Genomic DNA, 12,191 nt, shown 5'->3' with positions numbered 1-12,191 from the left:
ATCTGAGGGGCCTCCCTGGTGGCGCAGTGGTTGAGAGTCCGCCTGCTGATTCAGGGGACATGGGTTCGTGCTTCGGTCCAGGAAGATCCCACATGCCACGGAGCGGCTGGGCCTGTGAGCAACGGCCGCTGAGCCTGCGCTTCCGGAGCCTGTGCTCCGCAACGGAGGCCCACACACCGCAAAAAAAAAAAGGACAATCTGTATTTGCCTTGTATGTTTTCCTTTAAGTGTTATAAAATATCCAAAGTTTTAGACAAATTAGATAGCAATCTTTATTACTCAGTGTTTCTGTATTACTGAAGTCAGGTTCAGCTGCTTGCCTCTTGAAAGCCAGTACTTGAGAGGCAAGTGTTGGTTGGAAAAGGAAAGTTTGCTTTAGGAGGCCGGCAGTCTGGGCAGAAGGCGGACTTGTGTCCAAAAACCAACTTCACAGATTCTGCTCAACCATGAAAGTTTTTAAAGGGTGAATCATTTGGGGGGAGGGGGTCAGAGTCTTCCTGACTGTGTACCTTTCTTCTGATTGGTTGGTGGTGAGATAACCAGGCAGTGTTCCAGGAATCCTGTGCTCAACCTGAAGTTACCGTCCTCCACCTGGGTAGGGGCCTTAGTTCCTGCAGAAGAACTCAAAGGTATTTTGTTATGTATATTCCTTGAGGAGGCACCAGGACCCGGCCCCATGGCTGCAGTATTGTTTCTTGACTGCTCCTGCTTTGTTTCTGTGTTCCCTCCCTTCCCTGAAAAGCAACTGTTTGAATCTGCCCTTTGGAACTAAGGGAAGGTCAAGGAGGCTGAATGAAGCCTATTTCCTACAAACTAGAAACAGGGGACCCAGAAAGGATTTTTACCTAGGAGTGCCCCATGGGGTCTTGTTCCATTTCATCTGGAATAATATTTGTCTACATATTCCCAGGTCTATCACAAAGTTCTTAAAAATGATTATTAATTTTTAAAGTATATACAGACTATGAACTTGGTAGAAATTTTGTCCTTCAGTCATAGTAGAGTACATAGGTGTGAAACAAACTCACGGTGTGTGCCTTGATCATAGTGTCATTGTTTACACACTCATTTGTCATATTTCATATATATATATATATATATATATATGTATGTTTAGTTTTGTGGTTGTTTCCAGTGCGTTGCTGGGACTTAGTATACGTGCTGGGTAACAGATCTTCAAAGCGTGCAGTGGTTAATGTGTTTGTGTGTCCTTCTTTTAGTTGTGTACTGTTCTAATTGAAAGCCTATTACATGTACCTGTAGAAAGAAATTTGAAGAGTTGTTAAAGAAATACAAACCTCAGTAACCTGGCAGTTATTTCCAGAAGCGTCTGTGAGAGAGCGAGGAGGAGGGAGCTGTGGCTGGGGGGAGCGCTAGTTGGAGTATTCCTGCTCTGCAGGATGTTATAGTTTACTAATGGTTAAAAACATGAAAGAACCTTGTGTTTATTTAAACATAACGTCCATGTTTAATGAGTAGCGCCCAGGGGTTGACATCATCTGGTGGTGGCAGATTTGGGGGATTATAATAAAAATTGGTTCTTTTTTAAATTTAATCTGCTTTAGTTTAGAACATAAAGCGCATTTCCCCAAAGATAGCCTTTGCAACAATTATTTAAACAAGAGATTTCAGGGAAGTAGTAAACTTTTTCGATTGGTTTGGTCTTTAATGCTAGCTACGGGGAGCAATTACTTGGATTATCATTTTGACATAATTTTTCACCCAGCAATCCTTTTGAAAGTATTGTTTGCTTCGATTGAAACATTGAAATACTTCCTCCTGCCGGCAGTGCCCTAGATTAAAAGAGAGAGAGAAACACAGGCAGACCAACATGTAAAATTGGGTCAGTCGTCATTCAGGGGCCTGTGTGCCAGTGGTCTGGATTGTGTCGAGTTGGGAGTCGCAGGAAGTCCACAGAGAGCAAATTGCTGCACCCTCTGTGCTTGGTGGACAAAAAGAGGATTAGAGCCCTGAGGAATCCAAGACAGTAAGTGTCTCGCAAAGAAGAAAGGAATCTTGTGTCACTGTTGGCAGTTGTGGATGTTGATAGGAATAAGGGATCAGAATTGGAACAAGAGTATTTAGTTGGTTTATAGCCCCTGGCCAGTTAGGAGAATGGGCTGGGACTTGTTGCTCCCCCTTGGAAAAGGGGGTCTGGGAGGGCTGTGGGTTTTAGAAAAAATGAACAGGAGTGTGGGTGAAGGTAGAGTACTGAGGTGGCATTGAATGTTGCTTGTGAGTATTTTTTTTTAATATAACTTATTTTAATTTTTACTTTTTTTTTTTTTTTTTTGGTGGTACACGGGCCCCTCACTGTTGTGGCCTCTCCCATTGCGGAGCACAGGCGCCGGATGCACAGGCTCAGTGGCCATGGCTCATGGGCCCAGCCGCTCTGCGGTATGTGGGATCTTCCCGGACCAGGGCACGAACCCGCGTCCCCTGAATCAGCAGGCGGACTCTCAACCACTGCGCCACCAGGGAAGCCCCATTGTTTTATTAATTTTTATAAATTTATTTTATTTATTTTTGGCTGCGTTGGGTTTTCATTGCCACACATGGGCTTTCTCTAGTTGTGGTGAGCATGGGCTGCTCTTCGTTGTGGTGCACAGGCTTCTCATTGCGGTGGTTTCTCTTGTTGCGGAGCACGGGCTTTAGGCGTGCGGGCTTTAGTAGTTGCGGCACGCAGGCTCAGTAGTTGTGGCGCACGGGCTCAGTTGCTCCGCGGCATGTAGGATCTTCCTGGACCAGGGCTCGAACCCGTGTCCCCTGCATTGGCAGGTGGATTCTTTTTTTTTTTTTTTTTTTTTTGCGGTACGCGGGCCTCTCACTGTTGTGGCCTCTCCCGTTGTGGAGCACAGGCTCCGGAAGCGCAGGCTCAGCGGCCATGGCTCACGGACCCAGCCGCTCCACGGCATATGGGATCTTCCCGGACCAGGGCACGAACCTGCGTCCCCTGCATCAGCAGGCGGACTCTCAATCACTGCGCCACCAGGGAAGCCCGGCAGGTGGATTCTTAACCACTCTGCCACCAGGGAAGCCCCTGCTTGTGAGTTCTATGGGTGTTGTTTGTAGTCCACCCATACCTGTGGAATTAGAATCACCAGTGAGGTACCTGTTTCCTGTTTCACATGTGACATGCTATTACAGTGAAGTTATGATTATATAATGTAATATGATTATACGAATGTGGTTCTGATTATATAATGTAAACAGCTACACTTGAGATGAAGATGTGGAAATGAGATTTTTTTCAATTCATGAATGGAGATGTATATATATATTTTTAAATTTTTATTTATTTTTATATATCCATATGTACACACATACACATAAACACTTTTTTCCTTTCTCACAGAAACCAAAAAAGGAGTTGGTAGCAGTTTTGTTACACATTTCCCCACCACCACTAGTTAACAGATTTCAGGTGCAAATACACTTTCATTAGCCAAATTCAATTATCTCTGTCAGTCACCCACCACTAGAGAGTGTGGAGTGTGGCTTTGATTTGCCCTGTCGTTCTCATGGTAACTAGATGTTCTATTTTCCAGCTCTGTCTTTGAACAGTGTTTCTGGATTGGTCTTGAAATGATACTGCAATTGTCCTTCCAAATTATCTTCTTTTGTGTGGGTGTAGTTGTAGATCTGTCTCAGAGTTTTGTTCAGGATAGTACATTTTAGAATTTGAACTAGAGGAGACTTTCCCCTTTGACTTAAGCCACCTCTGTGGGGCAGAAACACCTCTGTGTTAATTGCTCTGCAGTCCAGTGAAGCAGAAGCAGGTGGTCGAGCTAAGGAGAATGCTTGCTAAGAAGAGGAAAGAAACTGTTGTAGATCCGAATTTTAGCTCCAGCGTGGTAAAAGATACCAATCAATCTTCTACCATCTCTTTCCCTTTCATTGGCTCTCGTGCTGCCACATCTGGCTTCACTTTTGTTTTCCAAATGAGTTTATTAGTTTTGCCATTTTGCATATGGCCGGGTTAACCCTGGAAAGACTGCTCTGGGAAACACTCTTGACATTTCAAATAGAAACAAAGCTTGAGACAGAGTTTCGGGCCATCCCTGTGAGCCCCTCCAGCATAGGCCAAAGCATCGGACTCTCATTCCCCCCGTGAAGAGGGAAGCGTAAAGTGGTACAATGTGGAGGCATCTCTGGATTTTTCTTGCCTGTACTTCCGGTGGGGCTGATTTGGAAATCTGCTCTATCTCTCCTTTCTTGCCTGCAGGCTGGTGGCTCTCAGGTCATCTTTACTAACCCTCTGGAGATAGTCAAGATTCGCCTGCAGGTAGCTGGAGAGATCACCACAGGACCCAGGGTCAGTGCCCTGAATGTGCTCCGGGACCTGGGACTCTTTGGTCTGTATAAGGTGAGTAGATTCCCTTGGGTTATCTCAGTAGAGAGGTTGTAATGTACTCAATAGAAATGTGAAAAAATGTGGAACCAGACTTCTCCCCCGCCAAATGGAAAAGGAATCTTGTCCAGCAGGGTGGTCTCTGGAGTAGAAAATCAAACAAAAAGGAAAAACCAGGACACTTCTATTAGAGGCATTGGGATATACAAACACGCTCTCCTGTTGTCATCTTCAGGCATTTATGAAGCTGCCAGCAGGGAGGCCAGCCCTGCAGACTAGCTGGCTGCAGGCTCACAGCCTTTTATTTGACGGTGGGTTTGGGAAGTTTCTTTGGTGTTCTTTTTGGGCTGGTTTAGGACTTCAAAATAGTCTTAGGTTTATTTTGAGTCTGAGTTATCTCTATTGTTATCTTCCCAGTAGGAGCTTCTCTTTGTCTTAATAATTTGACCACAGTGAAACAGTAGTAGAGTTTGGTAGGATTCAGGTCTTTAAGAAGTTAAGTGGTGGGATTTGTCAATAATGAATTCCATTTAAAAACACAAAACCAAACCAAACCAGGGTGTACTGTACTTTAGCAAAACGCCAGTCAACAGATTCCTTCCCCACAGGTGTACTTACTCCCATCATTACACATCAGATGTAATGGAGCAGAAGCTATTATTTTTCTTAAACAAGGAAGAATATTTCTTTCTATTCTTTTGCCTGGTATAAAGGGGGTATACGTAAATTTAGCTTTTATAGACAACTGTGTTTCCACAGCATCTGATTTATTTATAGATCCATCACAGTAGAAATGTGTAAATTGGCTTCTGTAGCTACAAATTGGAAATTAGAAATTCTCTAGATTAGAATCACACAGCTACAAGGCTCTTAGGAGACCAGTAAACCAATGATGCCTATCCTGAGAGAGTTTTGTACATATTCCCTCCCCTCCGCCCCCAACTTCCATCCTTTTTGGAATTCCCTTTGAGAGCTGATTTTATTAAAGTTGTTTCTCTCTGTATCATCTTTCAGAGAGTCCCAGGAATTTTTTTTTTTTAATGTTTGAGTTTGTCTTTTAAAAACAGAGCCATCGGGGAAACAAGTACCAAAGATGGAGTTTTTGCCTGGCTAGCTAAAGCCTGGGGAGTAGAATAGTGGGGTTGAGGAAGGTGTTCATTGCGACCTCAGTCACTGAGACAAGCTGTACCTGGCTGGATTTCTACTCCTAGGGAAATTTCCTGCTAAAATATTTTGTCTGGGTTTCCCCCGTCCTCTGCTATTTAGGACATGGGGAATGAGGAGGGAAGATTGGTGGTTTCTTTTTCCCCTTCCCTAAAATAGTCACTTTCCTTTTCCACTGCTCCTGTCCATAGCTTCTTACCTGGTACTTCAGGGACTCAAAGCTGAGGTGGGTTGAATTGGTAATTTGTTAGTTTTGGGGGCTGCCTTTGCTGGTTGCTTTGAAATCAAGCTATTAATATTGGGTTTCTAAGTCTGTTCCCACCCACACGCCCTCCCCCTGGCACTCACCAAAGCCAAACAGAACAAGCAGCCTAGAGATTTGAGCATTGAATTTTTATTAACCTTAAAATCTGAATCTATACTGGAAATGCCAGAAAATTCTTAGTTGTCAGAATACCATCATTACCCAGTTAACTAACTCTAGGACTCCTGGGTCCACCAGTGTTTCTCAAACTTTGAGCCGTGTCTCTCTACTTCCCTGTGCCCGGCTGGTTCTTCCGTTTCCCTTCCACATCAGTCCCAAAGCTGTTTGAGGGACATCTCAGGCTTGTCACCCTGGATCCCTGGTGGGCATTCACACCTTGTTTACACAACTGTTTTGCACTGTTTCCTCACTGTGTGACAGGGTGCCAAAGCGTGCTTCCTCCGAGACATTCCCTTCTCTGCAATCTATTTTCCTGTTTATGCTCACTGCAAACTACTTCTGGCTGATGAAAACGGACACGTGGGAGGTATATATCTCCTTGCAGCTGGAGCCATGGCAGGTAACTACAATTTTTTTTCAAACCAAAAGAGTCCCCGCCTCCCCCTACATTCTCTTTAGGAAGTACAGAATCTGTATGTGCTTCCCCCCTTTATTTCTGGAAAGGTTATTGTTTGTATCTGACTTAGTTTAAATATGATCGATTTTTCTCCTTTGCGAGGTGTGCTGTAATTCTGATGAGAGTTAATTACATTTGCATAATGTGGATAAACAGCTTAATGCAGCTTAGCAACTTAGAGCCAAATTAGCTCTGCCCATCTCAATTGGGCTTCCATCAGTAACATGTTCCTTAGCCTCCTCTACCCCGGAAACCTTGGGTGCAGCCAAGCTAAGCATTAAGGTGGAAAAATTCTTCATCAAACCAGTTGCTTTGTTGTACCTCACCCTGACGCACAGGTCTAAGCATGCTCTCACTTTCTAATTCTGTATATTGGAATCAACACGATTTGGCTCAAAATCGAGTTTGCTTCAGGAAGCTGTTCCTGTTCCTTCTGCCATCGTCCTCATCAGACCAAAGTGAGCCGTACTTCCCCAGCACACACCTTGCACTCCGTTGGCATCTCTTCTCTGTCGCTTAACACTTTTTGTCTTTTATTAATGGTTGTTTGCATAAGTTTTACCCCCTGTACTGGACTGGAAGCTCCTTGAGGGCAGGGGTTTCATTCTTGCCTTCCCTACGTGGCCAACATAGTAATAATAGGAGCTCAGTAAATGTTAACGGAACGAATGAAAATCCTCATCTGGTCTAAGATACCGGATTTAAGCACAGAAGAGATTCCATCTGAAAGAGGAGCCCAACAAGTGCAGGAAGGTACTAAGACACTTCCTCCTGATCTCATGCGCCAGCCTTCCTCTTGAGCTGTGAGGGAGCTGACTCGGGATGGAAGGGGAGGACCAGGCGTCCTTTGTTGCACCAGCCCTCGGATGTGACAGAAGAAGGAAAGGGCGCATGTTTGCTCCCCGTTACAGCTGGTCAGGGAGAGAAACGAGCAAGGTGAATGAGCACAAGCCCAGGGCTGTCCCCAGGTGCTTAGGGTGGCTCTTACCACTTGGCTCCTGGCACTGCTGTGTGGCTCACTGGGCACCTTCTCCTCTGGTTTGCTGGCTAAGCACAGCAGGATAGCCCGAGCACTCCCTGGAGTGTGGTGTGTGGCAGGAGCCCTTGCTTCCAGGGATGTCGGGTGGGCATGTTACTCTTCTCATCCACAATGATAGGGAATGACTTGTGATGATCAAGAAACTCTCCCAGGGAGCCTTGAGCCCTTATTTGGGACAGTCACTTGCAGTTATAAGTTGAAAGCCAGTAAAGCTGCCTGCTCAGTCTTGGCACCGAGTGTTCATCCAATTCCTTTTGGGTGTTCACCAAAGCCTCCCCATTTTAAGTGAGGGCCAGCAAATCTTCCCCCCAGTCTTTTCTCTCTGCTGTCCAGGCAGCAGCAAAGAACAGTCTTATCATGGACAGGCGTTTTGCCAGTGGTTGACGGAACCAAGTAAACATTTTCATGGAACTGTCAGCACCAGCTTCTTGCCCACAGACATTCGATGTCAGTTTTCAGAATGAGAGATGAATTGTTCTAATTTTTACCTGTAAAGCTTTGCTGGCAGGCACTGAGAACATTCAGAATTCAGAACATTCCAAAGGCGGCAGTTTACCTAGTTCTGTCTGAACAATGTAGAGGGCTCTGCGGGGGGGATGTTTGCCTCATCTCTAACAGAACCCCCCCCCCCCCCCCCCCCCCGCCCCCGCCAGATTCACGGCCCCATCTGCCTAGTGACCATTCGGTGATATTCAGGCCAAATTGAATTTCTTCCCTCTGAGGAAGATTATCTTGCTCCTTTGTTCCCTGTTTTGTTTTATAAGTGAAAGGTGTGGTTGTGAAATCCATCTCGTGTGTCCTGCTGCTGCTGAATCTTAACATGGCCCCGGGGAGCTGGGGCACAGGGGACGGATGACAAGGCCTTTTCATGATCAGTTCCCTTACGTTCCTTAACTGCCTGCCTGGCCTCCTCTGCTTTAGTTGTAATGACTTCTGTCATGTAAGCATGTCTGAAAAGGGCACAGTGAGCTCTAAAGTTAGCCCCTCAAACGGGTGAGTGGATATATGAGTGCTGATATTCACCTTGCACAGTAAGGTGACAGGAATCAGCAAAAAACACTACAGCTTGGTATCAGATATATTTAGCAGCTCATTAAATTGGCATTATCCTCATTTCTTCTATTATGTATGAAAATACTGTATCTTATTTAAGAAAAGAAAGGAGGTAAAATAATTGAAACCTAAAGAACACTTGGGGATTGTCCTAGTAATATTGCTGCATTTTTCTCCTCTCACAGTTCTTCGGGATCATGCAATATAGAGTGATTTTCCTAATTCAGAAAGAAAAAAAAAGAGCTTTGCCCTGACCCCATTGAAGTAGCTAATAGGCTTATAGATCCTTTTTCCATTAGCACCCAGGTATCTATTTAAGAAGCTTCTAGTTAAAGCTGCTAATTGTATTGTTAGTTTTAGCAGTATGTCTCTCCTTTGTTAAGGCACTTTGGATGAATTAAATGTGCCTTTCTCCCGAAAGGTGTGCCTGCCGCTTCTCTGGTGACCCCTGCTGATGTCATCAAGACAAGACTGCAGGTGGCCGCCCGCGCTGGCCAAACGACCTACAGTGGTGTCATCGACTGTTTCAGGAAGATACTCCGGGAAGAAGGGCCCTCTGCATTTTGGAAAGGGACTGCAGGTAGGGGCTGGGGCCATGTGGAAAGGCTGGCATTGGGGTCATGGTCCCATTACTGGTTGTCTTTGCCGTAGTCATCCTGCTGTTAACTGCCCCAGTCTTTCTCTTTCAGCTCGAGTGTTTCGATCCTCTCCCCAGTTTGGTGTTACTTTGGTCACCTATGAACTTCTCCAGCGGTGGTTTTACATTGATTTTGGAGGCCTGTAAGTGCAGCTTTTCAACTCCCTTATAAAGAAAGCACCAAAACCCAAAACAGGTCTTTGTTCAGCCTACTAAGGCAGTTTTGGAACAGAAACTGACAGGACAGAGGATCCTGCAGGACCAACACATTTAAAACAGACAGTGGACTTGAGAAGCTTCAGTGTCGGAGGAGTAAGACCTTGGCAGGGTGACATCATACAAGTATTAAGCAGTTACTTGGGGAAAGTTTAGGGAGGCAGCAAATTAAAATGTAACGTGAATAACTGTCTTCTACGTGTAGGCAGATACTGAGCTTCATGGATTTAGCTCCTTATTTGGATTTTATTATATATGGCCTTTTCTCCAGAAGTAATATAAATTTGTATTAGTTATACTTTTGTAAACTTTCTAAGACTCAGTCAAGCCCTTTCACACCCCCAAGATTTCATTATTCACCATAATTTATTATTAGATAGGTATAGACATTCTTAGAACTGATTTACTGCAAAAAAAAAAAAAAAAAATTCAAAGAGAGCTTATGCCCATGGACAAAATCACTGGTGACATTTAGGCCAGAAATTGGGCCTTTTGAAGCTTAGTACTTGAAGCTTGTGCTGTGGACAAGAGGAATCACTTGAATTTGCTGGCGAAGGTTTTACCCAAAGGAAGCAATTACCAGCTTTTCAGCAGAAGATCAAATTCTGTATCTGAGTCTTTTCCTCATAAACCTGTGAACCCCTTTCCTGCTCAGAAGCCAAGTAGGGAATTAGCTGTTGAACCAAGAATTAGAGGGACTTAACACAAGGAAAGTAAGAACAGCAGTCTCACGATTCCAGGCTTTTCTATACTTTTACATCCTGGAAAAGTAAGAATTATATCTATTTCTCTTTAAGTAATTTTAGTAATAACCTTCGTGAGTCTATTACCTTAAAAGTTAGCTTTTAAAATTATGTCAAAATAAAAGAAAGATGTACATTTTCTATGATTAATTTATGCTTAGTGTAAAAAAATTGGGAAAACAGAAAAAAGAGAAAATCATCCGTATTCCTACTTCCCAGAGTGGTGATGTTTGAGTGTATTTTTTCTGGTCTCTTTTCTGTGGATCTATATATGTATATGAAATTGAGGCCATTTCTCTTAATCAAATATGTGAATGTGTTGCTTTCAAAGTAGCTATAAATAATGACTAATGCAGCATAAATGACAAGGAACTCATTGGACAGACACTCTTCTTTGAGGCACGTGGGTCAGATTGAAAGTGTTCAGTAGTTTTCCATCTTTATCAGTCTCGAGCCCACTAACCATTGGCTTTCCCTATCAACAGCAAACCCTCTGGCTCAGAACCAACACCTAAGTCGCGCATCGCAGACCTTCCTCCTGCCAACCCCGACCACATCGGCGGATACAGACTCGCCACAGCCACTTTTGCTGGCATTGAAAACAAGTTTGGCCTTTATCTCCCCAAATTTAAACCTCCTAGTGTTGCTGTGGCTCAGCCAAAGGTGGCGGCGGCAGCTCAGTGATGAGACAACCATCGAGTGCGGCAAAGTGGCGGCCTAGAGAGAGAGGCCTAGGAGAGCAGCCCCGTAACGCATCCAGTCAGCTGCATGGTGCTGACTGAGCTGAGGGGTCAAACTATTCTTTCTATATGACATATACATATATTTGTTTATAAACTAATCATTTGCCCAGGAAAAAAAAAATACAACGCAGTTTGATTCTTTAGTTTTATGTGTTGAAATGTTTTCTAAGCCTTGGCATGAGTTACTGTCCTAGACTGCTTCGCACAGCTTGCACTTATAGTGACTGTACATATTGTACATCTTTGTACAGAGACATCTTGGCACCTCATCCCGACAAATCACATTTATAGAATGTAATGCAGTTCTGAGTGGCTTGAAATGTACAGAATGTTTTGAAAGTGCTTTATTAAGAATTACACGAAAATAAATGTATTAAAATTAAATTCATTCTCTTATTGGTGACTTACGGAAATAAAGCATTCAGTATTGGATGTATTTAATTCCTAGCTTGTTTTCCCTTCTGGAATAAAAAGGTATTTGCTGATAAGAGGCATAATGAGACAAAGTGCTGAGACCATTGAAGAAGAGACCCTTTGGAACAGATGCATGCCAGTGGATGCCGGAGGACCAGGTTAATGACTTGTGTGTGTGCTGATATGTTTCTATTTATATTTCACGTGTGTATAGATTCTCCTCTGTTCATCAATCAAAAGGCATTTCCTAGACAGCTCCTCTCCTGCCAGTGTGCATATGGAAACAGGGATGTCTCCAGCATTACTGGCTTAGTTTTGCCTTCCTCTGACACAGCAAGGCAAGGGCCTAGCTTTCAAAAGAGTAAAGAATACTTTGGCAATTTTCATTCATATGGATATGATTCCAATCAAAAATAAAATGCACACCAAAATGTATGCATGGAGTTGGATTTTCCTTCATAAAGGTGCCGATAGTACTTTTTATTTTGATTCATTACCGATTCCCAATAACTAATGATCAGGTTTCCCTCTTTCCCACTTTTATAGGAAATCATTTGATTTGGAAAGGGCTGTGGTGGAGTGAGAGGAGTGCAGAAGAAAGAGAAAAGCTCTATCTCATAATTTGGTGGGGTCTAGGCTCTTCATTATGAATCCAAATACAAACTTATTCCAAAAGTCACTCACCAAGGGTGTGATTGCTAATTTAGATCTAAACATGCATCTTGACAGCCACATCAACACTTTGCTCTGGTTGTGGTTTGATGTATAGCATCAGAATTTATTTACTTTAGCAAAGTGCTTTGGGAAAACATTATTGCTATTGCCAATGAGCCGGCATATGAGAATGTATGCAAATATTTTCAAGGGGTGAGCCTGGAGCTGGACCAAGTCACTTAATATCCTACACATGGTTCATCAACTGACAGCTGACAGCCCTGTAGCACACTATA

General features: G+C 43.7%; 1 protein-coding gene across 2 annotated transcripts in view; it reads left to right on the top strand.

Annotated features, from left to right (window-relative positions):
- SLC25A12 (solute carrier family 25 member 12) overlaps positions 1-11,674 on the top strand; it is a 90,839-nt gene extending 79,165 nt beyond the window's left edge. The window contains exons 14-18 of one of the 2 annotated variants that reach the window (XM_065880327.1): positions 4,226-4,366; positions 6,201-6,339; positions 8,910-9,068; positions 9,178-9,268; positions 10,570-11,674. In XM_065880327.1, the coding sequence (XP_065736399.1) occupies positions 4,226-4,366; positions 6,201-6,339; positions 8,910-9,068; positions 9,178-9,268; positions 10,570-10,768 (729 nt within the window). In that variant the 3' untranslated portion in view covers positions 10,769-11,674. The remainder of the gene's footprint in view (positions 1-4,225; positions 4,367-6,200; positions 6,340-8,909; positions 9,069-9,177; positions 9,269-10,569) is intronic. The other variant, XM_065880326.1, reaches the window with a different exon arrangement.
- Positions 11,675-12,191: the final 517 nt, after the last annotated feature.

Source organism: Phocoena phocoena, chromosome 7 (genome assembly GCF_963924675.1).
Source record: "Phocoena phocoena chromosome 7, mPhoPho1.1, whole genome shotgun sequence".
In the NCBI taxonomy this organism is placed as follows: Eukaryota; Metazoa; Chordata; class Mammalia; order Artiodactyla; family Phocoenidae; genus Phocoena; species Phocoena phocoena.
This window is presented reverse-complemented; position numbering and strand designations above follow the sequence as displayed.